The sequence below is a fragment of the Pituophis catenifer genome, unplaced genomic scaffold (assembly GCF_029215685.1).
Source record: "Pituophis catenifer annectens isolate HBS135680 unplaced genomic scaffold, rPitCat1.0.hap2 SCAF_1, whole genome shotgun sequence".
Taxonomy (NCBI): Eukaryota; Metazoa; Chordata; class Lepidosauria; order Squamata; family Colubridae; genus Pituophis; species Pituophis catenifer.
The window spans coordinates 273492195-273518419 of NW_027256881.1; the positions used below are offsets into that span (position 1 = coordinate 273492195).

At 42.1% G+C, this 26225-nt stretch overlaps 1 protein-coding gene across 1 annotated transcript in view; it reads right to left on the reverse strand.

The window, feature by feature from the left end:
- LOC139311204 (ubiquitin-like FUBI-ribosomal protein eS30 fusion protein) overlaps positions 1-20807 on the reverse strand; it is a gene marked incomplete at its 5' end in the record, with an annotated part of 33019 nt that extends 12212 nt beyond the window's left edge. Inside the window, 2 exons of the mRNA XM_070935592.1 lie at positions 20301-20590; positions 20653-20807. Of these exons, the coding sequence (XP_070791693.1) occupies positions 20301-20590; positions 20653-20807 (445 nt within the window). The remainder of the gene's footprint in view (positions 1-20300; positions 20591-20652) is intronic.
- Positions 20808-26225: the final 5418 nt, after the last annotated feature.

The following is a 26225-nucleotide window of genomic DNA, read 5'->3' on the forward strand; positions in this document are numbered from 1 at the left end:
TCACATGCTCTTCTAACGACAGCAGTGAATCCAGGAGGACACCCAAGTTGCGAGCCCTATCCGTGGGGGCCAATGATTCGCCCCCAATAGTCAGCGATGGCATTAGCTGACTATATCGGGACGTCGGAAACCACAGCCACTCGGTCTTGGATGGGTTGAGCCTGAGCCTGTTCCTCCCCATCCAGATCCGTACGGCCTCCAGGCACTGGGACATCACTTCAAGGGCATCGTTGGGGTGATCCGGGGTGGAGATGTACAGCTGGGTGTCGTCAGCGTACTGATGGTACTCCACCCCAAAACCACGGATGATCTCGCCCAGCGGCTTTACATAAATGTTGAACAAAAGGGGCGAGAGGACCGATCCCTGCGGCACCCCACATATGAGGGGCCTCGGGGTCGACCTCTGCCCCCCTGTCAACACAGACTGCGACCGGTCGGAGAGAAAGGAGGAGAACCACCTTAGTACGGTGCCTCCCACCCCCAACTCTTCCAACCGGTGCAGCATGATACCATGGTCGATGGTATCAAAAGCCGCTGAGAGATCTAACAGGACCAGGACAGAGGAGCAGCCCCTGTCCCGAGCCCTCCAGAGATCATCAACCAACGCGACCAATGCCGTTTCCGTGCTGTACCCAGGCCTGAAACCCGACTGGAACGGATCCAGATACGACGCTTCATCCAGGTACTGGGGAAGCTGTCCCGCAACCACACTCTCAACAACCTTCGCCACAAAACGAAGGTTGGAGACTGGACGATAATTAGCCAATATTGCCGGGTCCAGGGAAGGCTTCTTGAGGAGGGGCCTCACCACCGCCTCCTTAAGGGCGGCGGGGAAGACACCCTCACCCAATGAAGCATTTATAATCCCCTGGAACCAGCCTCGCGTCACCTCCCGGGAAGCCAGCACTAACCAGGAGGGACACGGGTCCAACAAACATGTGGTCGCGTTCAATCTACCCAGAATCCTGTCCACGTCATCTGGGGTCACAGGATCAAACTCATCCCAGATAACAGTCTCAAGACCTGCCTCCGTCACTCTCGGTGGATCTACCCAGTCAGAGTCCAGACCTTCCCGAATCTGAGTGATTTTGTCATACAGATACTGAACAAAGTCCTCGGCTCTTCCCTCCAAGGGGTCCTCCCGCGCTTCCTGGTGGAGCAGGGAGCGGGTCACCCTAAACAGGGCGGCCGGGCAATTATCTGATGACGCAATAAGAGCAGCAAAATGCGTACATTTTGCTGCTTTTATCGCCACTAGGTAAGTCCTAATATGGGATCTAACCAGTGTCCGGTCCGATTCAGAAAGACTAGCTCTCCAACTACTCTCTAGGCGTCTTTTCCGGCGCTTCATCTCCCTCAGCTCCTCGGTAAACCAAGGAGCAAGGCGAGATCCGCGCCGGGTCAGAGGCCGCAAAGGCACGACTCGATCCAGGGCCCCAGCGGCCGCCCTATCCCAGGCGGCCACTAGGTCTCCAGTCGAGGCGTGAGCCAGAACCTCAGGAATTGGCCCAAGCTCCGTCTGGAACCTATCGGGTTCCATCAGGCGCCTGGGGCGGTACCATCTTATCGGTTCCGCCTCCCTGCAGCGGGGTGCCGCGGTACGAAGGTCAAGGCGAAGGAGAGAGTGATCCGACCATGACAAGGGCTCGATGACTACATCCCCTATCTCAAGATCACTCAACCACTGTCCAGAGACAAAAAGCAAGTCCAGTGTGTTTCCCCCAGTGTGCGTAGGGCCATGAATTAGTTGGGTCAGATCCATGGCCGTCATGGAAGCCATGAACTCCCGAGCCACCTCAGACGTCTCGCCCACGGACGGCAGGTTGAAATCCCCCATGACCATAAGTCTGGGGGTATCAACCGCCACCGCAGCAATAACGTTGAGTAGCTCAGGCAGGGTTGCTGCCACGCGGCAGGGAGCCAGGTACGTGATCAGCAAGCCCATCTGAACCCCATGGCCCCACTTCACAAGGAGGGACTCACAACCAGCTGTCTGAGGTACAGTGGTCTCCCTGGGCCTAAGGCCTTCTCTAATAATAACCGCTACTCCCCCGCCCCTCCCTTGTGACCTCGGCTGATGGAATGCGCGGAAGCCTGGTGGGCACATTTTACAGACAATACATTGTGCCTGGTGGGCACAATTACAGACAATACATTTCTCTACAGATGTAGATGCAGCCTTAAATGCTCATAAAAGCAGCTGGAGCTTCATGGGTTCTCCTGACCCTTTTGCCAGGTAATTTTGGAACAAGACAAATGGTCCCCAGTGATGAGGTCAGCAGTTTCTATTAAAGAATCAAAATAAGCTCATATTAAGCAATCTTACATTCAAGGGACATTTTCTTTCCAACTCAACAAAGAATGAAGGGAGATTGAGTCATGAGTTTCTGCACTTTTGCTTTGAAGCTTGGTGCTGTCGTTAATTCTCATACTTATCCATTTGTTCAGCCTAATAATTCTCAGCAAACTGAGGCTTGTAGATTAAAAACTATGTAGTGACTGAGATATGTTCATGCATTTATATTAACATAAGCCAGATCAGTTTATGAAAGATGGCCTGGGTCTGGCATGGGAGAATTTAAATTATAAAGGTAGCTGGTGTGAAAGAAAAAAAAATGAAAGCATTCCAAAAGCACATCTATTTATAATACTGGTGACATAAATATGATTACATAGAAATCTCCTAATTCACAATGCTTGTATATCTTTTGGATTCACAAAACCATTGTATATTTTGGCACTTTCAGAGCGAGTTTCTAGCTTGACTAAATTTGGAACGTTCAAACATAAGCAGGGATTTAGTGAATTTTGCTTTTTTGTAAAGCAAACCAATTTGATGCTAGAAAAATCATCTCCGTTTTAATCTTACATCTGTTCATATGCCTTCCTTATTAGACATACATATGCAGCCCAATGGATACAGTGAAATTGGTGCAAGATGGAAAAGGTTAATGTTTTTGTGCTAAATAGCAGGATGTGGAGAAACAGGTCCTCGGAAATGGTAGATAAATAGGCATAACAGTTTTCGGGAAGAGATAATCTGTTATTCCTAAACTTGATAACTGCAGATTATGGTTTAACTACCTTTGAGTAGGTCAGGTTGTAAAAGAGGGGCATAAGGTAGATGAGGGGGGAATACTTTGGAGAAAGTAGTACAAATTTTGCTCAGAAACATAAGATAAACCCCAACTTGTGACAAGGCATAAGAGACAAACAGGGAAAGAAGAAAAGAAGGTTGTCAGGAACTTAGTGAGAATATGATAGGTTACTCAAAACTGAAGACAAGAAGACTCAGGATACAAAGAGCACTCCAAAGAGCACTCGGAGGCTCCAACTGGTACAGAATGCGGCCATGTGGGTGGTTATGGGTGCGACTCGGCGCACCCACGTAACACCCCTCCTGTGCGAGCTGCACTGGCTCCCGGTGGTCTTCCGGGTGCGATTCAAGGTGTTGGTTACCACCTTTAAAGTGCTCCATGGCTTAGGAACGGGGTATATACGAGACCGCCTTCTGCCATCAACAACCTCCCACCAGCCAATACGCTCCCACAGAGAGGGGCTCCTCAGGGTGCCGTCGGCCAAAAAATGCCGACTGGTGACACCCAGGGGGAGAGCCTTCTCTGTGGGGGTACCAGCCCTCTGGAATGAGCTGCCCCTAGAGCTTCATCTTAGCCCGACCTGCGTACTTTTTGCCGCGCCCTCAAGACCCTTTTGTTCCAGCAAGCCGGACTGGCCTAGTACGAATTTTATAATGGGTATATGAGTGTTTTAATTCGCGGGCCAAATTTTATATATTCGATTTTAATTGGTTTTAAATTTTATAAATCTATGTGTTTTAATATGGCTGTACACCGCCCTGAGTCCTTCGGGAGAAGGGCGGTATAGAAATCTAATAAACTTCAAACTTCAAACAAAGAATTCCAGAGTATCTATTGGCAGTTTGGACAGTGTGAAACTAGAAGTTGGTCACCCTCTCAACTCAGTAGGCATGAACTGAAGCTTGGAAGCCCAGAAGTCCACCTTTTGAAAGAGGGATCAAGTTGCCAACTGGTGAATGACGATCTCGCTTGTCCAAATCCCCAGGCCTTGCGAATGCAGCAACAAACAAGCTCTGGAACCATTTGATACAGGTTTATTCAAGCCTGAGGCCTGGCACAAATGAGCAGTCCATTGCAAAGTCCCCATGGTCCCAACCACTCAACCAGCACCAAGCGTTGGCATTCAGTTCCGCATTAGCAGTTCACCATCTGGTGCTCTGGCCTCTGAACAGTTTCCGACCACTTTGCCCCACACACTGTTGTAACTGGTACCAGCCAGCTAGGTTCCGGAAAGCCACCAGTTGGCTGTGCAGGGGAGAATGCCACCATTGCCTCTCTCGCTGCTGCGTACGCTGCAGCCAGAGCTGACACTGTCCCAGCCGAGCTCCTCGTCACTGCCCCGGGTCATCAGTGCACCGCGTGGCTGTTCCTGTCACTGCGGCTGTTTCTGCCTTCCCCCCCAGGTATGGCAAGCCAGTCGGGGCTTGACAGATGAAACAAGTCTTTATGCAGACATTTGCAAAGAGGAGAGAACTTTCTTTTGGTGTAGTACATACTGGTTATGGAAGTTTTTACATTCTGGTGTAGTACATACTGGTTATGGAAGTTTTCAGATTCAGGTTTTCCCAGATGTGCCAATATGACATCTCTAATAAAATGGAACTTTGAGAAACATTTAGCCTCAGAGTCTTCTTTCGTGGGGTGGTGGGGGGTGGGGGTGTTACTTGGAACCCTGACAGGTTATTAGAAATTGGATATGTATAAATGTCTAAATAAGTAAACATTTAAAATAGATATGTATAGATAAGAATAGACAAAATAGAAAACAACCACCGATGCAACAGCTTTCAGAAGTCAGTCAGTGGACTGAGTTAATGTTAGTCTGGTGTTTTGTTTTGTTTTTTGGTATTGTCTTAATGTACCCATGTTTGTATGTATTTTTGTTTTGTGTTTTTATTTAACTTAAAACCTTAATAAAAAAATTATTAAAAAAAAAAGAAATATGCTTCTCCTCTAAGAAGACTGCTCAGTCTATTGTGTGAGTCACCACAGTTAACACAGAGCCTGCTTCCCTGATTCATAGCCACTGAAATCAATAGTTTCATGTTGTTGAAAGCTCTTAACGAATGTGAATTGTACTGTTTATATGTACATAGGTTGTTCCCTAATGATACAGGTAAAGATCGAAAAAATGCACCGCTAGAGGCTGGATATTCTTTCTTTCTTTCTTATTGGATGTTCTAAGCAGGAGGGAATTCAACTTAGCTACCAGTGCAGGGGGAAATTTGGCAAATAAAATGCTATAAATGCTATTGGAGCAGAATGAGAAATCTCTAAAGAGAATCAAATCCTATACTCAGGGCCAATGTCTATGCTAAAGTGGGAGTTGCATACTAATTTTCTATATAACAAATATCATTTATAGCAGTGTTTTCCAAACTTGGTGACTTTAAAATGAGTGGGCTTCAACTCCCAGAAATCCTATGCTGACTGAAGAATTTTGGGAGTTGAAATCCACACATTTTTAAGCTGCCAAGCTAAAACAGAGATTCATTAAAAAAAACTGCCATTTTTTTATTTTGCCATTTTCCATTTTTTTTTAAATGGATCTATAAGGAGTTTCTGGAAATGTACCCTTCACTAGAGGATGGTAAGGAAATGTTAGCCCCCCACTTGTCACCATGCATATTGGAACTTACCTTATCTTAAGAGAACAAAGCAGAATCAGACTGGGTTGATAAATGGATGGGACACTACAAGGAAATCTTACTTCATTAGCTTAAATTGGGAAGATGAAAAAATATATAAGGTGGCAATAGCAAATCACCAGTGTTGCTGCTGAGAAAACAGTGTGGGTGGGTCTATATAGCGTCTAGAAGAGCTTGAGAGAGATTTTACCCTTAATTCTGCAAACCAAGAGTGAAATCCAGAGGTTCTGACAGGTTCTGGAGAACCAGTAGTGGAAATTTTGAGTAGTTCGGAGAACCAGCAAATACCACCTCTGGCTGGTCCCAGAGTGGAGTGGCCAGGCCCACAAAGCCATGCCCAACAAGCCACACCACACCCACCAAGCCACGCCCACAGAACCGGTAGTAAAAAAAAATAAATTTCAACACTGCTGCAAACTGTTTTAGGCACTGCTTTATGCATGATGCTCAAATATAGGTCAATCAGAGAATGGGACCCTTTCCTTCTGCTCGGGCTATATTTCTTTGTGGGCAATGGGTGGGACTGGAGATGCAATGGCATTTGTCACTGTCACAATGTTTTCTTGCCTTCCCTCATGTATAATTTGACTAATTTGTTGTCTCATTTTATGATTGAAAGTCAATGATGACATAGGTTTTTCATCAAGTCAATGCCTGCTGGGCATCATCTTTAGCTGTACTTTGTGGCTCCCGCTAGAAATACACTGACCACAATAGGCAAACAGGCTGTCAGTCAATACAGATCCAAACTCAGGCACCATCTTGCTGGGTTACGCCTCCAGTGATGAAGGGTACAGTTACAGCCATCAGGTTTTTACACGAAGGGTAAGCAGTAGCTTGTCTGAAGCATAAACTACCAATTTTGACAGAAGCATTTGGATTGCATTTAGCATGTTTATACACTCACACTCATGATGAATCTTTCAGGCATATTATTTTCTGTCGTTGTGCAACAAAGACCTTTCAGCATGCACGCAGCCATATGCAAAAAGCTTGTGGTTAATCTGTTGTGACTCAAATACTATATAATGGATTCACAGCACCCTAATTCAAGCATGAAGCTATAAACAGAGATGTGCAGATCTCAAAAAAGATCTAGGCCACTTTTTGGCAATGCATGGAGTATCCTGGCTAAGAGGATCTTTTTATGGATTTAAAAATTCGTAGAATATTTTATGAACCTTTATGTCCTCTGCATCTCTATAAATGCAGAAACATGGGTATATTTATATAGTTTTTACGGTAATTGCCACAAAAACCTATTTTAATCCATAGGAACTTCATTTTGTGTGGGATATACAAACATGCATATTTCTGCTTGACAGGCTTTTAAAATATAAATGTATAAATTGCTTATGCTTGTTGTTATGAAGGGGCGAATTGTGTCCATATATTTCTGTTTATTTTACTACATTCTTTTCTGCACTTTCTATTTTTTCCTTTTTTTTAGTTTGTATTTTATCTTTTTAATTAAAATGTTCAATAAAATTATATAAAATACTTCAGAATATGCCAGGCTGTGGCATATTGTACCTTCCTTTCAGAAACAGTGTAATGCCAGTTACTTGCATCTATTTGGGAGGAAAAGTTGGTGGAAGTTAGATACCCAAATCATAGTTAGCGGAATCCTTAGCGGTCTCTTTTACACCTACTAAGTATGAATAGGTTTGCTTTTTGTATCTAGGATGTTACACTTTAAGCTTTAATTTTTCCTATTATTTCTCCAAATCCATTATAATGGGTATACATCCCATTGAAAATTGTTGTCATATTAGGCTTGATATAAGAATAATTTCACTGCACAGTTTTGAAGCAATATCTCTCCATTATAAATTTAATAAATTTAATATGAACTTAATAAACAAAGAAGTAACAGTGTTATCTGTCCAAAGTGGTATCTAAGCCCTTGAAATTAAACTACAACTTCAAGATAGGAGTTGACAATGATGACCGAAGATATGAAACTTATTATTAATCTTAGAGCAGCACCGGTTTACTTTTCTTTATAATACCCTGTTTCCCCAAAAATAAGACATCCCCTGATAATAAGACCAATCGTGCTTTTGAGCGCATATGCTAAAATAAGCCTCCCCCCGAAAATAAGCCCTCCCTGAAAATAAGGCCAAGCGCTTATTTCGGGGTTCAAAAAAATATAAGACAGGGTCTTATTTTTGGGGAAACACGGTACCTTTCGGTACAAAAATCCAGATTTCCACTAGATGGCAACAATGCGCTAGAGTTTTCTGCACTCCTTTCTTATCATCTAGTGGTCAACTGTATTTTTGAAGCCCAGATGATAGTTTCACTCCATAGTGGGTTATTCCTCCGACATTCCTTTCTAGCTCCGTAAGGCAATCCTCCTGCAGTGACCTACGTTTTCTTGTCTGAATTTCTGCCTCATATTTACTGATTTAGCTTTGATTTCAGAGAAATGCTGGAGAGGTCAGAGAAGGTCAGTTAATAATATCCACATTCTTTCAATCATGATCGGGTAAGTGGGAGAGAAAAAGCCATAAAGAAAAGGCATCTGGAGGGGGCTTGAAACTGTCTTTTGAGTTTGATAACGCTTTCTAGGGCTTATGTTCGGTAACGCAACATAATTGTTTCACATGAAAGTGAGAAGCCAGTCGAGGAACCCCTAAAGCAGCTCCAGATGCTTCTAATAATTATTTTCATTAATTCCTTCTTATTATGTGTAACAGAAGGGAAAAACATTTAAATGGCATTCTGTGCCAGAGACACGTGAAAAATCAATATCCTTGAGCATACCAATTGTACATAGTCCAGAGCTTTAAAAGGGAATCATACTAATTCAAATACTTATTCTGATTTATTTGTAATCCTTTAAACATAAGATTTTCCTGAAAGTAATAATGTTTACTGGGAACATTTGTTGGTACCCTGCTCAGTAACTTTTCGTTTGTTTGTTTATGGAATTTATATTGCCACCTATTCGCGCATGGCGACTCAAGGCAGTTTACAGAATATAACTTTCATGCCTTTACATATTTACCTGTTCTTGTTTCTGTTTCTGCAATTCTGTTCCCATGAGTTAGACCAGTGTCTCCCAAGGTGAACAACTTCCCAGTGTGCAGACTCAAACCCTCAGAATTTCCCAGCCAGCATGACTACTGCTGAGAATACTGGAGTTCATGTTTACATATTTGGAAGTTGGAAAACACCAAGCTAAAGCAAGGATAAAATCTAAAGTTTCCATTTGGGGATTTATATTTGGTGCCCTTTACTAGGCAAAAAATAACAAGTCCAATTCTCTCTCTCTCTCTCTCTCTCTCTCTCTCTCTCTCTCTCTCTCTCTCTCTCTCTCTCTCTCTCTCCATACATACATACATACATACATAAGCATGCATGCATTATTTCTCTCTAGTATATACAAATAGTCCTTAATCACAACCACAGTTGGGATCAGAATTTATGTTGCTAAGTGAAGCGGCTATTAAGTGAGTCATCACATGACCATGCTTGATTTTATAGCAGTTTTGCCATAGTCATTAAGCAAACCACATGGTTGTTAAGTGAAACCAGTTTCCCCCATTGACTTTGTTTGTTTGGAAGGCCCCTGGGAAGGTTGCAAATGGCAATCACGTGACCCTGGGATGCTGCAACTATCATAAATACATGTCAGTTTCCCAGAACCTGAATCACAATCACATGACTATGGGGACACTGGAATGGTTGTAAATGTGAGTACCGGTCATAAGTCACTTTTTTCAGTGCCATCGTAACTTCAAACAATTGCTAAACGAAGTTGAGGAATATCTGTATTGCTGTTGTACTGTACCAATTGTGCCATGATCCTGATGATCAAGTAAGTTAACATTACGGGGGAATCTAAGCTTGAAAATAGCAAACAATCATAACCAGGGCAGAGAAATAAAGCAGTCTGTGCCAAAGGTGCTTTTTTTTCAGGAGGCAACTGGACTTTCTTGTTTTTCTTTAAAGACACTTTGCTTCTCATCCAAGAAGCTTCTTCAGCTCTGACTGAATGATGGTGAATGGAAAGATTTACATTCTTTGCAGACAGCTGGTCATTTGCATTCTTTTGGAGAGTCATTCAGGTCACTTGAAGGTTTATCCATGTCCTCAGGATCAGCTGAGTAGCGCAAATGTGTGTGAAGCTTCTTGGCTACAGGATGTTTTCTGCCCTATGTCCCTTCACTGTTGAAGAGAGGCGCAGCCTCTGTTGGGGATGAGTCTGTCTTGTTTACATCTCAAACTGGATTTGGGATTCTTGGATGAGAAGCAATTCTTGGATGAGAAGCAAAACATCTTCAAAGAAAAACAAGAAAATCAAGTTGCCTCCTGAAAAAAAGCACCTTTCAGACACCATAACCTGGATGACTGAGAATCTCCATAGACAAAGCAGTCTGTGGCATTCATACCTTAGATCAATCAATTAATTAGACCCATTGATGAAGTTTTGTAGAGAATAATGGAGATCACCTTGATAGAGATAGGCAAGATGTTTTACCAAAGTGGTGAGAGGAAAACCATAGCTTAAATCCCAAACAAGCAGGAAGTACTTTGAAGCAGCTCAGATAGACACCTCCCTAATTCTCATAGACTTAAGGAGGAGCAAGAAGAGGTAGAACACAATCAGATGTGCAAAAATTCTGTTATTATAGCCAATCTCAATAAAACCAGTTTTAGTCTTCCTGCGGAATTAATTCCTGGTCTGATCTACCTGGTGGGGCTGACAGGTTTGTTATTAGAGGAGTTGTAAGATAAGTATCGAAAGTTGGACCATAAGAAAGGCTGAGCACCAAAGAATTGAGGCTGTGGTGCTGGAGAAGACTCCTGCGAGTCCCTTGGACTGCAAGGTAATTAAACCGGTCAGTCCTAGAGGAGATCAACCCTGACTGGTCCTTAGAAGGCCAGATCCTGAAGACTCAAATACTTTGGCCACCTAATGAGAAGGAAGGACTCACTGGAGAAGAGCCTAATGCTGGGAAAGATTGAGGGCAAAAGAAGAAGGGGACGACAGAGAACGAGGTGGCTGGATGGAGTTACTGAAGCAGTAGGTGTGAGCTTAAATGGACTACAGAGGATGGTAGAGGACAGGAAGGCCTGGAGGAACGTTGTCCATGGGGTCGCAATGGGTAGGACATGACTTTGCAACTAACAACAACAACTGGATAAGTATCATTTGCCAAAAAAGTGTGGAATCTTCAGTTTAAAAGAAAACAAACTTTGGACAGCTAAACACGTGCTGGAATGTTAAATATTTACAAATGCCCCAACATTAAAAAAAACTTTATATAAAACAATACATATTTAGTACATAAAGACCACCTAATTCTAAATCGAAAAGACCTGTTCTTCATCAATTATATAATGGCCAAGGAACTCTTCTCTCATTCAACATTTGAACAAGCATTTCACTCTTGGGAGTCTCACTAGGGGAACTCTTTAGCAATTAGGATGGATATACCAGTTCATATGCTTAATTTCTGATTTTTCATTGTTAAGAAAACCAAGTTAGATATTAATAATTTAACCGAATAATATTATATGCAGGGATGTATAACATTCATTTGATTTAGTACATTAGTCTTTGGCGGAGGATTTCCTTTTTACATACCATTAAAATATTAAATAAATAAACAGTATAGCCCCACCAGTCTCTTTGTTCTTCTCTCTTATTGTTTTCTTTGATTCATTTCAGCTTATAGCCTGGCTTGCAACTAGAATTGTAACAAAAACCACATGTTTTTTTATTCCCCAAAGACTCGCATTCGAGGTAATGTAGTAATTGCAGTGTTTAGGGAATAATTTGGAGTGAAAAACTAATGATAATGATGCAGTAATAAAAAATGCTTTTTGGACTTGAAACAAATCAATCCATTCTTAATTTGCTTAAACTTTAGCCTTTTGCAATGTGGATATAAGATCTTAAGAGCTGTGTTGGATAGACAACAAAACCCTAATAGTTCATTCTTCTGTTTCCTCAGTGACCAGCAAGATGCCTATGAGATACTCCCAACCAAGACAAGAGAATAATAACACCTTCTCCTGAGTTTTCCATGAAATTGCTGAGAAATCTCATTCTTTTCGACCTTCCTTATCTATCAATAGTGACAAAACCATCAGGACTAATAGTCACAATCATCTTACCCTCCATAACACTGACATTATCATTTAGAAATGTCTACCTGTTGTTATACTTTAATATAGGAAATATTAAATATATTTAATATAGGAAATTAATATAGAACCAAGACGCACTAGGTTCCCCAGTAAGTGTACATAGGATACAGTTTATATCTAGAATTGCCATATGTTGTTCATTTTTATGAAGCATTAAGACAGTTTTGTTTTATTGAACTAATGTCCTGCAAGAACTGGCATTTCATTTCACTAGTCAGGGAAGAAAAATAGATGGATTAAAAGACAAGTCTTTGGTGTTGATACACAAATCAATGGAGGATGCACAAGTCAAATAATCGCCAGGCTCAAGGTTGACTCAGCCTTCCATCCTTTCTAAGGTAGGTAAATTGAGGACCCAGTTGTGGGGGCAATAAGCTGACTTTGTATAAATATACAAAAGGATGAAGGCTATTGCTTAGCACATTGTAAGCTGCCCTGAGTCTCCGGAGAAGGGCGGCATATAAATCAAATTAAAAAAAAAAAATCTAGTTTGAAAAAAAAAGAGGAAAGGAGGAAAATACTAGCTTAGGGGATAAAGGCCAGGAGATGTGCAACATTTAAGCAAAAATAGAGCAGGACCTTGACCTGACTAGATATGGATGGATTTTTCTAAGTGATACACATACAAATTGGATATTGAACCCCCATTTTACTTCTACACATACTCATTCTTCAGACATGCATATTTTGTGCTCTTAAGTAATTAGAGTGTCCCCATTGGAAATATAGCAGTGGCCACAAGCAAGAGCAACATTCCTGTTTTCCTAAGCAGCAGTAATCAAATTTAGCAAATCTCATCGACTCCATTCCCTCACACAGACTCAAAACTGGATTGAAACCAGATGAAAAAGGAAATTTCACACACATTCATCACAAGTTCTGTTCCCATGACACAAACAAACCAGCTATCCCTTCTCCCAGTCAGTAAATTCTCCATTGTTTGCTGTAAGGACATGATCAGAGGCAGATGGATTTCTGATGAGTTGCCATATTTACAGACTGTTGGGAAGGAATTTGGAAGACTATCTCTTCCTGTTCCATTTGCCCCCTTTTTTTCCTCCCCCCTCCCAAGCCAGAGGTGCGGGTGATCAAAATGTATATGATCATAGAAAGGGTTTCTGCAAAGAGAAACAACCTCTGACCTATTTCTGTTTATTTTTTATTCTGCCATGAAAACTGAAACAACCATTGAGATGGACCATCTAGAAAAGTCCTGGGAAAGGAACTCTCCTTAATTTCAGGCAAAAGAAGATTACTTAAATTCAGAACATGACTCCCCATTGAAGTAATCCTATGCAAAATCTGTGTCAGACCTGGAAGCCATCTTTTGCATTGGGCCTTCAGGCCTGCCACATTTACTGCTGTGGGAAATTGGGAGGGGGGGTTGTATGGAGCATGGATGATATATAGTCATAATAATATTCCCTTCTCAGAAAATCAAGGCCATCTTGCCCTGCATCTGGGAGGCTGGACCTGGGAGGCATTTCCAGTTTTGAGGGTTCTTTGATTGGATTATGTGATGGACTTGTGAGTGTTGGGCAGGGACTTGAACTTTTCTTTGGGTGGGGAAAACCTGGAAACTTTCAGATTCAGATTTTCCCAGATGTGTCAATATGACATCTCTAATAAAATGTAACTTTGAGGAAATTCAAGGCTTGGAGTTTTCTTTCATTGGGGATGTTACTTGGAACCTTGACAATCTGGCTGTATTTAGGATTAAAGCTAACCTCTAAATATATTTGACAAAAATATGCAGAGTATAGAAGATGGCCTTGATGGAAAGACAGAAGATCCATTACAAGGCAATGAATAGATAAACGTGATTCAAGCCCATATGAAGAAAGAGATTCACTAAAATGCCAAAAACATGCTCCCTTTTACTTCTCATGAAGATAAAAAGAGAGGAGGGGAAGCACATTCCAGCTTTACAGTAACAATAACAGAGTTGGAAGGGACCTTCGGAGGTCATCTAGTCCAACCCCCTGCTCACGCAGGAGACCTGTACTAAGGATTTGAACCGCTGAACTGCCGAGCTTTCTGATTGACAAGCTCAGTGTCTTAGCCACTGAGCCCCTAGTCAGGCTTTACATTAGCCATTCTAATAAAAGTAGATTTAGGTCTATGCAGTGTCTGTTTCTTGATTTGATCTACCTTGTAGGGTTGACCTCTAGTCCTCTACCATATCCTGTGGACATCTCTGTTGGTTGGTCTCTTTGTATCTTTCATAAATTGGGAAATACAGTAAAAATTAGGGGAAATAGATTGTTGGATTGTTTTAACATAGAATCAACAACATTTTTGACAAAATATAGCTCAACAAAATAGTGGCTCATAATGTGTTAGCTGCATTTTGGCATGGAATGTGAAAAAGGAAGGAAGAAAATATTCTTTTTATGTCCATCTGTTAACGAACCAAAAACCTGCTCTGATGCTTTCAATGGCTAAGCCATAGTCAGTATTACTTGCAGAAAAGAATCCTTACAATACAGATCTGCAAAGCCACCATTCCAAAAAATATCAATCCATCAAATATCAAGGTATCTGTGCTGCATTGTCAGCTAATTATACTAATTACATAAATTGAAGAAAGATGGTGATGATGAAGAGGCTGTAATACACAATAAGTTCACAAAATAATTCTTCATTTCTAGGAAGACATAATTATTTTATTTTATTTTATTTTATTTTATTATTCATATTTCTATACCGCCCACTCTCCGAGGACTCTGGGCGGCTTACATCAAAGACAGTATACTAAATAGCATATTGCCCCCAACAATCTGGGTCCTCATTTTACCCACCTTGAAAGGATGGAAGGCTGAGTCAACCTTGAGCCGATGAGATTTGATCTGCTGATCTGCTGAACTAGCAGTCAGCTGAAGTAGCTGCAGTACTGCACTCTAACCACTGTGCCATCTCGGCTCATCACATGCCATTTCTATTCATAAAATCCAATTCCACTCTAGCCATACAGCCTACTTGGCAGACAGGTGAAACTGTATTGTCCTGACTACCCTTCCTGGACAACAAAAATATGAGTCACCACTAGATGGAAGCAAAGAGTGTGATTGTTTTTGTTTCATATAGTCACTCCCACTTTGATATCTTCCAGATTTTGCGACCCACTTCCATAGGCCTAATGGATGGGTATAGACCAGGGGTGAAATCCAGCAAGTTCTGACAGGTTCTGGAGAACCAGTAGCAGAAATTTTGAGTAGTTTGGAGAACTGGAAAATGCCACCTTTGGGTGGCTCCAGAGTGGGGTGGGAATGGAGATTTTGCAGTATTCTTCCCCTGCCACGCCTACCAAGCCACACCACGCCTACCAAGCCACGCCCACAGAACCGATAGTAAAAAAAATTGGATTTCACCACTGGTATAGACTGTCCACACCATGCTTTACAACAGTAGTCACTAACTGGTGGTCTGTGGACCACTGGTGGTCCACAGAAAATTTATTTGCATTTTTTATATTGCACTAAATCAGGGGTCCTCAAACTATGGTCCCTGGGACAGATACGTGCAATGAGCATTTGTGTTGCTGCAGAGAATCTCCCCCTTCGGGGTCTTTTTGTGTGGGTCAGAGGGGGACAGAAATTCCAACTTGGGGTCTCCTTCAGCCTCCTGGTGCGGGGCTTTGGGCGAAGGCTAGAGGGAAGTGCTGCTGGTGGCAAAGAGCCGGAGGACCTTGTTCCAGTGGGACTGCATCATGGCCTCAAACTGACCATCTCAGCATGCTGAGGCTCCAGGTGCCTGTACCTGACCTTGCACTCCCGCAGGTCTTCCTTCTGCTTGGAAAGCCTATGCTCATAGTCCTCAGTGAGGTGCTTCTACTGAGCCTCCTTCTTGGTCAGATCCAATTTGAACTGAGTTGTTTTGCCAACTCTTTCTCATGGTGCTGCTTAGCTCCAACAACTGCTTCCTGTTGGAGCCCTAAGGAGCCCGGGCGGGGAGGCGAGGAGTGACTGGGAAGGGAGGGGTGAGTAGAGGCTGATGTGAGTGACATCAAGTTGGCCACATCCACCCAGTCACATGACCACCTACGCACGCCCACCCAGTTGGTCATTAGGCAAATCATATTAATGGTCTGTGGGATTTAAAATTATGAATTTAGTGGTCCCTGAGGTCCAAAAGGTTGCTGAACCCTGCTTTACAGGGATGCTGCAATGGTTGTAAGTGTGAAAAACGGTCATAAGTCACTTTTTTCAGTGCCATTGTAACTTCAAATGGTCACTAAATGAATGTTTGTAGGTCGAGGACTACCTGCATATGGTCACTAGGAGTCAAAAACACCTTAATGGCACATAATTAATCAGATCCACAGAAGGTTACTGGGAGATATTCCAATCTGGCTCAGTTTGCTATTTCTAGTCCCTCTCTTTCCCGCCATTGTATTTAAATAAATATTAATCACTTTTGAACAGCTTGGGGCCCTTTGCAGTGCACAGGACTCATTTGTTCTGTCCCCGTCTCACACACGCACACAAACAGTCAGCCAGGGCTTAAATAAAGCTTGCAGATAATAAATTCCTTCGATAACAGGATTGGCAGCAACCCAGTAGCTGCTTGCCAAGAACTTTACTCACAGAGGGAGGTGTTCCTCCTCCGTCAGATAAACCAAAACAAATACACAAAGCCACAGAATTGTCAAGTCCAGTCCATATTAAATCCAAGGCAGGTAGATAACGTAGTTTCAGAGATACAATGCAACTCGCTAGTTGTTTAGTTTTGTCCGTCACAGAGCCTGAATGGCCACCACACCCCCTTTTATCCCCTGTGGGGTGTGGTCCAGTGACTCAGCTTAATCTCTGGCACGCCTCCTTTTCTGCTGCCTGCGCTTGTCTCTCCGACGCTGGCGTGGATCCAGCCAAGACTTATCTCCTTCACTGTCCGACTGCAACTGCTCGGCGATACCTGGCTCCTGGCCAATCTCTTCTCCTTTGGGAGACACCTGAGGCATTGCCAGAGAGGAGGGTCCTGGAGAGGGAGGCCTGGCCAACTCCTCTCCTTCACTTTCGGAGCCTTCTCCCTCCGATAAAATGGGCTCGGGGATCGGAGTCACAACATCATTGGAAAATAGATAATGATTAGATTTTTGTGAAGTTCCAAACCAGAAAAGGTCTGCTTGCTCAATTCTAGAGAAAAGACAATCTGTTCTGTATTAAGTCATGACCTACCCAAACTTTGACTGGATCTGATACTCACTAGTACCCTTTCTCTGTATTTCTCAGTGACTATAAAAACACATTTGTATGCCGGGCTGATATAAAATGCTAAGTTGCATAGAGCCCCTCCCCGTTTAACAAATAAGTAAATGCAGGTTTTTGAGGCTCTGATGTAATTGAGTGTGTTGTGTACAGTTTCATAATTCTATTGCAATTTTGCAATGCTTGCTGATTGAATGCAGCTTCACTTGGTACTTTGGTTTGGTTTGTAGGAAGCTCAGTGAAAACAGCAAAATGTTGATGGATAACAAACAAAACACACAGCTAGTCAAATGTAACAAAAATATTCATTTCACCAGGCAACTATGAAAAACAAGAACTCGAGCTTGAGACTGATGAAGGCATGGTCTAGATCAGTAGTGGGTTTCAAATACCGGTGCTACCAGTTCGCTATCAGTAGCGTGTGGGATGCGCATGCTCGCTTCGTGAGCGTGCAGAGCTTCTGCATATGCGCAGAGCATTTTTGATGACGTCTGGGTGGGTGGGGGGAGTCTCCCGCCTCCGCCACTACCAGTTCACCCAAACTGGGGTGAACCAGGAAAAATCCACCAGTAGTCTAGATTTATCAGTTCAAATGAATGTAAATGCCTATGGACAGTTGAATTTTATCCAAGAGCATTAAGGGAACTTGCTGATGGTTTGGCCATAGCTTTATGCATCATCTTTGAGAAATCCCAAGGAACTAATGAAGAACCAGATAACTGGACAAGAACAACTGTGTTCACAATGGTAGAAAAGGACTGGAAGCACTACAGATCTCAAAGCAGATTCTAAAGAGATGGAGCTTAAAAACAATGTGATGATTAATAGAAATAAATGCCGATTTGTCATGAAGAATTCTTGCCAGACTGACCTTATCTCATATTTTTGACTGGGCAACTTCCTTAATAGATTGCACAATTGCTGCGGACTTTTTTGTTTGACAAACTAAATCATGATGTTTTGATTAGTAAATTAGTTAAATGTGGCCGAATGGCTTTGCAATGTGGCTACATCTCTTGTTCAAAGTATCATAGTCAAATTTTACTCATCACTAGTTCTTCATCAGAGACAGATTGACTACATTACCACAATATTTGGTAGGACCTTGGATGAATATGGAGAGGAAGCAGTAATCAGGTTTGTAAATGACACATAATTAATGTGGATGGCTAGTGTCCTAAAAGATAGAAAAAAGAAAACCAAATAGTTCATCAGTAGAACCAGTTATCCAGAGAACTGAACACATTCATTGGGATGCATTTGATTAAAGGCTAGGGATCCATCTGTCTGGGATGCTTCAGAGTTGGATTCCTGCCCTGAGTAGGAGGTTGGATTCAGTGGCCTAAGTGCTCTTTACCAACTCTATGATTTTTTAGGCTTTTCTAAACAGAAAATCCAAAACTTCTATCGGATTCTCAATCAGGGCAGCCAGAAAATCTGCAAGCAATAATCCTTCCCTGCAATTAGCTGCTGACATCTGATACTCAGAGAAGAAACAAATAATCTCCAAAATGGAAATGTTTTATACGTTTTCTTTGGCCACGATTGTTGCCTTTTCAACTCCAAAGTGGAGGGGGTGGGGGGGGAGGGCAGAGAGGAAGGATTTGTTTTTTCAGGATTTTGAAAAATCTATCATTATTTTTAATACAATTTGATTTGCTAAATTCCATTCTCCTTTTCTTTCTGTGACATGAATTACATCTCTTAAAGGATGTCTTACAACAGAGAAATGTTTATAGGAGAAGGGGCTTCATTAGCTGCGGTTGTCATACCATGAAAGTTATGGGGTGGGGTCAAGTGCCATTGTCCCCACCTCTGGAAAACCTTCTTGAGGGGAGGCAGGCTTCCACTCTCCTATCCTTTTGAAGGAGTCTGAAAATCAGGCTCTGCCAACTCACTTGGAGTTCACTGAGCAGCACGTAACCCAAAGGTTGGGTTTTTTTTTTTTTAAAAAAAGTCTTTATTTACATTTATAGTTAAAAAGAAGACAAAAAACAAACAGAAGAAAGAACAAGACAACAAAACAAAAAACATAAAAGAATATAAACAATACCTTAGTAAACTAATATTTAGTGTAAACCTATACAATAGATTCATAATACAGTCCGGGGGAGACAGAACAACCTATTTTGAACTTATAAACCAATTAGGTCTATCTGACCTCACTTTATATATGCAGTAAAGTATTTTCAATATATACAACACCTGTTTATATTAATCTGACTGGCTATCGAAAAGAAGACAACAACCCAAAGGTTGGTTGATGCCTTGATGGCCCGCCTCCCATCTTTTAATTTTTATCTTAATTTATTCTTGTTTTTGTCTGGCTCTTTTTTTTAATGTATTTTATATGGTTTTTAGATGTTTTGTGTTTTTTAATTGTTCACTTACACAGAGTCACTTTGTAATGGGCAGTATCTAAATTCAACAAATAAATAAATAAGCACAAGGAGAAAATTATTGTGCTGAGATTTCTACTCATGTCAAATGAGCATGTTGAAAATCTCCTTATAGATCTTGCCTATTATTTATTGTTTCGATTTATTTGTTTCGATTTATTTATTGGTTCGATTTATATGCCACCCTTCTCCGGAAACTCAGGGCGGCTTACAATGTGTTAAGCAATAGCCTTCATACTTTATTTTATACCTGCTTAGTAGGGCTTTCGGCCCCCTCTAAGTGGTTAGGGCTGCACATGTAGATTAGGGAACAGCACTAATATGCACTTCATTCTTTCCATTCTTAGTTTAGTTTATTCACACACATTCAGGCAAGCAGGAAAGCCTAATTTATATCATGTATGATAGAAAACTTATAATTCAACAGAAAAACAACCAACTGTTGCATATGATGGAGCTGGGAAAATGTAATGCTTTGGAAACTGACCATCACATTTTTGAGCTGAGAAACTGGGTGCTCCAATTTCTTTTTTTTCCCCCAGGAAAATATATGATATATTAAATTGGGAATAGATGACTGGGTTCTGACAGGTTCTGGAGAAGCAATAGCGGAAATTTTCAGTAGTTTGGAGAACTGGCAAATACCACTTCTGGCTGGCCCCAGAGTGGGGTGAGAATGGAGATTTTGCAGTATCCTTCCCCTGGAGTGGGGTGGGAATGGAGATTTTGCAGTATTCTTCCCCTGCCACACCCACCAAGCCATGCCCACCAAGCCACACCCACAGAACCGATAGTAAAAAAATTTGGATTTCACCACTGCATTAGACCCCTTCTTTTTACCAAAACCAGGCACGATGTTGACAAATCGGCGATTGTATAGCCTGAGCCTCTCACCCCACTCAGTTTTCTTCTTCTTCTTTTCTTGCTTAGCAACCTTTGGGGTCTGGCCTTTCACTTTGCCAGCATGAGCCAGGGAATCATGGACCTTCCCACCAAGCATGTGTGCAGTAAAGTCATATGTTGTAAAGTCACTGATGCCACATTGACCAATGACAGAATCATTTTCCAAGGGCCTATGGAGATTCTGAGGCATCCAGGTCATGGTTGTCCCAAAGGTGCTTTTTCAAGAGGCAACTGGACATTTTCCAAGGGGATCCCACCCAGAAGAATCACTTGATGCTCAAGGGTGATGTCCTCCAGGGATTTGATCTGACCCTTAAGATGAGCTACTGTTTCATGTCCAGATACCTCAAGGGTGTGCAGATTCTGAGCACGAACGAAAAGTTCATGGTTTCACCTGCCTCATGCTGAGCCAAGATGGAGGCCGGAGAGAAGAGAAACCACTGCTGCCTCATGCCAATGAGGAAAGGTGCTTCAACTTCTAAAGGGGAAGGAGACGTTTCCCAACAATTTCATGAATAAGACTCCTGGTATCACTACTGGAAAAGTCAAATGGGAGAAATTCTTGGTTGATGCCTTTGAAATTTAATAGAAACAAAGCAGGAGGTCACTGGACATATTGCACAGAGAAAGGCAAGATATTTAGATACACTGGCACCATGCAGCTAAATAAATGCAAGAGTACTTCCTTCTCTCATGAGAACTTCTCTGGAGTGTTCTTCTCCTTTGAGAGAATTTCTAAAGCAAATCCTCTTTTATCAAACTGAATGAGAAAACACAAAGATTTTCTACTATTGATAGAAGAGAATATTTTTACATCAGTGCATTGATGTACATAGAATAACAATGCACTGATGATGTTATCTAGTTTGGTAATGAAACGTCTGCAAGAAAATAACCAAGCTCAGAAAGCACCAAGGATCCCACAGAATTTCTAGAGCTTACAGTCACTTTAAGCATTACAAACAGTGGTGGGTTCCTCCCGGTTCGGCCCAGTTCTCCCGGGCCGGTAGTGATGATGATATGATGTCACCGAACCAGTTCCGCCCCCCCACCCCCCCCGCGCCCCCCATCCCCTGCGCCCCCCCACCTCCGCGTTATTCTTACCTTTTATTTGGCCCCACTCCCAATCTATTGCTGCCTCCTGAGTCCCAGCTGATGGCTAGAGGGAAAAAAAACTCTTTAAACTCTTACTGCGGGGCTTCAAAGGGCTGCCCTACAGCTGATCAGTGTTAAAAGAAAACATGAGTAGACCAGTGCCTGCAAAAATACATGAGTAAATCAGTGCCTGCAAAAAATAAATGGGTAGATTGGTACAGCTCTGCAAACAGTTAAAAGCCTGGTAGACCAGTACCTCTGCTAAATCCTAAAGAATTGTCACATGACCATCAATCCACGCCCACAAAATAAGCCACGCCCACAGAACCGGTAGTAAAAAAAATTAGAACCCACCCCTGATTACAAAGATAACAGAACATGTTCTTTTAACATGGCAAGCGATCCTATTGGGAATAGAATGGGAAATTCAGAATGTGGGCTCAAAACTCATCATTCCTCGTGAAGCAGTTTTGATTATGAAGGTCTACAGATATTTAAAAGGAATCAGGTTTGGCCAGCTGCCATACCGTTTTAGAAATGAGTGGAAGGCAGAACCAACCCTTGAATCTCTTAACAGAAACAGCCACAGTGAAATGTGTCATTCCATTTGGCATGCTTTTATACATTCTGCTGGATGATGGGGGCCTTCTTAGAAAAAAAAAATATGCTGGAGTGTGCTCACTGTCTTTGGCCTTATAAGTACATTTGTTGAAGTTGGATGCTTGTAATTCTAGCATGAGTAAAAGAATCACCGAAAGCTAGAAAAATGAGCTCTGTACTGTGATTATTTCAAGGCAGAAAACAAGAATTGTCTTGGTAAGTAGGAGTTTTTAGTATGACATGAGTTGTCATAAGCAACAGTATATTTTACTGCTAGAGCATGGTAAACATGCTAAAATGTTTAGCATTACCTCATTTATTTCTTCAGCTTTCAATCATATACTATTTATATTTAATGTACCGGTATATACCCTTGCTCTCATCATCATGGTCTTTGTACCGCCAATTAATTTTTTTCAAGCTGCCCTTGTTATGCAAATAACAAAAGAGAAAAACAGAATAGCCTCTTATGCAAGGCAAGGATAATATGGCACCCCTCTAAATTAGGACAGAAAGACTGGGATTTTTAGTTAAGAAATGTAGTGTGCAAAAAAATTTTTCATCAAAAATGAGAATTGAAAAAAAATAGTGTTCGGTGTTTTAAGTTTGGCATCAAACTCCGTGTTCAGAAAGTTCATAATTCTGCACAAAGTACAAACTGGAATACAATATTTCATCAATAATCTCCACCTCTTTATTGGAGGAAATATATTTAAGGCTGTAATTTTCTAAAATATTGCTACCTGGCTTCATCTCACTGTGGTTAAGAATTCAACCACAGTCTCATTGAATTCACTGTATATCTCACTATATATTCTTCCACATGCCCCATTCTATTCATCTAGTGTCTATTTTGCAGCTGCAGCATTTCCATTCTGGGATCAACATCTGTCATGACTGACTTGGCATTACAGGCCCTGACCACTACTGACTTGGTGGTACGAAAGAGTTAAATTAAATGGAAGATGATGTGGAATCATATTAATATGCAATTTCAAAGCTGAGCTGGAGGAGCTTCAGGTGTTGCTTTTCTATTTGTGTGGTTTATACACTGGCAATACCATTGAATTTAGCAGAATATAAGCAATAGGCCTAACTTTATCCTCCACAGTAGTCCAGACATGAGGGTGGGTGAGGAAATGGTTGGGGGATCAGTGATTACAGTCCTAATATCCTGTAGCACTGAAAGATTTAGACACCGCCCTGCTCTGGACCAGGCAACCCCTAATATCAGCCTCTTTGTCTGCCATGTGGACAGTCTCTTGTTCTCTGAAGGAAGCCAGTCCTTTACATTCCATTGTGTATGTTTCCATTTGTTTAACAGTTTTGAACATTTCAGCAATCACAAAGACACAAAGAGGTTTCCGGATTCCCCCCACCCCAAACTTTAAGTCCTGGCAGGACATGCAGTGGACAGAAAGATAACAGCGAGTGAGGGGGGGGGGGGAGCAAAAGAGACTCGCTTCAACTAAGGCTTCTGTGTCTTGATTTTAAACAGTAGAAGAATAGAAGGCAGTGGTCTCTGAAAGACCAAAGAAGGTAATTTTCTATTAATAGCACCATTTACAAGCGCTGCTGAAAGAAGTTAGACAGAGCTGAATCTCCAAGTCTTGTCATTTTCAGATTGTATCAGTGCTGTCTGGGATGCAGAATTCCTTGTTCCACAGACATTGGGCCTAAGAGCTTTCTAAATGTTCTCGCATGGAATGGACACATTTTTAATGCTATGAGATCATTCTGATTGCTGGACTGTGCTGAGAACTGATTTAAGAAATGGACATCTAGAGGGATGGCAGCCTATGGAAGCCTGCCTTCTGATTTAGATCAACCTGTGGAGATTTTTCGCGACTGAAGGTAGGGAAATCCTATCTAGGTAGGTCCGATATTGAAGAGACTAGAGTTTTCTAGGCATGGGGGGAAATGTGAGTTTGTCTTCTTTACACCTATAAACAGGTGTGGATTGCTGGGGGTTCGCAGGGGTTTGGGAGGACCTCTAGCTAAGATTCTGTGCAGTTCGGAGAACCCCCAAATCCCACTCCTGGCTGGCCCCGCCCACCCTGCCCGCCCCTCCCAGGAGTCCCCACGCAGCCCATTTTGGATGGGCATGCACGGAGGCTCGGGGAGGGCAAAAAACAGGCCTACTGGAAGTTTGGGAAGGCCTGAAATGGGCCTGTTTCTGGCCTCCGGAGGGCCTCCAGAGCCTGGGGAGGGTGAAAACACCCTCCTGGAGGCTCGAAAACAGCCTCCAGAGCCTGGGGAGAGCAAAAACACCCCCTGCCATGGTGTAGGAGGCCCACTAGGCCACATCCAACATGGCCACGGCCACCCAGCAACTGGGCAGAGAACCCCTTGGTGAAATTTTTGAAGCCCACCCCTGTCTATAAACATAACAGAGGTTCTAGTTTCTTTTGCATCTGCCTCTCCTATTCTTTATTACAACAAGAACTTTATTATGGGATGATCTTTCCAGAGAGCCTGATATGGTGCAAAATGCTATTATCCTTAGTCATTGGAGAAGTCCTTATGTGATTTGTATAAAACAATTTTCAACTAGAGCAAGTGGATGAATTTGTGTAACTTGGCAGAATGTTTATTAAAGATGGGAAAACAGATGGAGAAATGCTAGTAGAAATCTAATGGTAGTATGTAGTCTAACAGAAGGAAGGAATGTTTGTATAAAGAAATAAAACTGGTTATGTATAATAGCATCGTTATCATTTAATAAGAAAATTAGCATTCGGTATATCAGAGAAAATAACAAAAAGTGGGTGTAAGGTTTCGATGCTATCTCAAGTGGGAATGACACAGTGGGAACGGGATATTTAAGAATGCAAAGTAAGTACAAAAATAAATGGCAACTATATGAGTAAAGTATATCAAAATGGTTTGATCATACAGGGAGATTATGAACTAAGAATGAATAGTTAAACAAATCAGCTGAAGAAGAATGAGTGGGTTAAGAAAATTGAAAGTATGATAGTTAGAAGTAATAGATGAGCTCAGTGGTGAAATCCAAAAATTTTTATTACTGGTTCTGTGGGCATGGCTTGGTAGGCATGGCATGTCTTGGTGGGTGTGGCTTGGTGGGCTGGCAGGGGAAGGATACGGCAAAATCTCCATTCCCACCCCACTCTGAGGCCAGCCAGAGGTGGTATTTGCCAGTTCTCTGAACTACTCAAAATTTCCGCTACCGGTTCTTCAGAACCTGTCAGAACCTGCTGGATTTCACCCCTGGATGAGTTCCTCCATAAGAGGCAAATAACAATGCATGAAGTGATGGATGGTGGAAAAATCCATAAAGGTAGATGAAAGGAAGTAAAAGTTCTTTGCAAAAATGGAAAGGTATGGAGAGGTTTTATGAATGGTGCTAGTGTAAATTAGATCTTTCTTTTTTCCCCCTTCAATTATGTCCAGTTCTTGGAGACTGCGTGAACAAGTCCCCGCAGTTTCCCCAACAAGGTTTTTCAGAAGTGCTTTGTCTTCCTAGGACTGAAATAGAGTGATGATCACCCAACTGGTTTTGTGCCTAAGGAGGGTCTAAAACGCACATTGCCACAGAACAAGGATTACATGTACTTAAAAATGGGTTGTTGGAGTGAGGAAAACTAAATTTCACCAGAGGCAAGGAAGGAGCCTCTTGCTCCAGCCTCTTGCTAGACCTTCTTATGAAAAGAATAGGAAGGAAGTAGGGGCATCTAGGGACAACAGTCTTGGCATGACAGATTCCAGAAGTGGTGGAGCCAGTGATTCCAATGATTCCTGTTTGGCTGAAACATATCCAGCAGGCCCCCAGGACTCCTTGCTTGTATCCATTCAACTCTGAAATTCATCCATCCAGTCCTAAGCAGAGGTACGATTAAAGATCCAACAGTAAGGATCTGAGCTTTGCACATTGAGATTTGCCAAAAAACAAGCCAAGGAAAGAACAGACTCTAATGAGTAAGATGCCTCAGCAGCACATTTGGGTGGAGGCTCAGTCTGGCCAATTTATTGGCCTCATTCCCTGGGAGAAAACACTGAGAACAACTTCTGTGTGTATCATGCTTAGAACTTTAGATTCCACCTCTCCTATCTTTTCGCATGGATTCTTTGCTTATTGGGTTGCCAGAC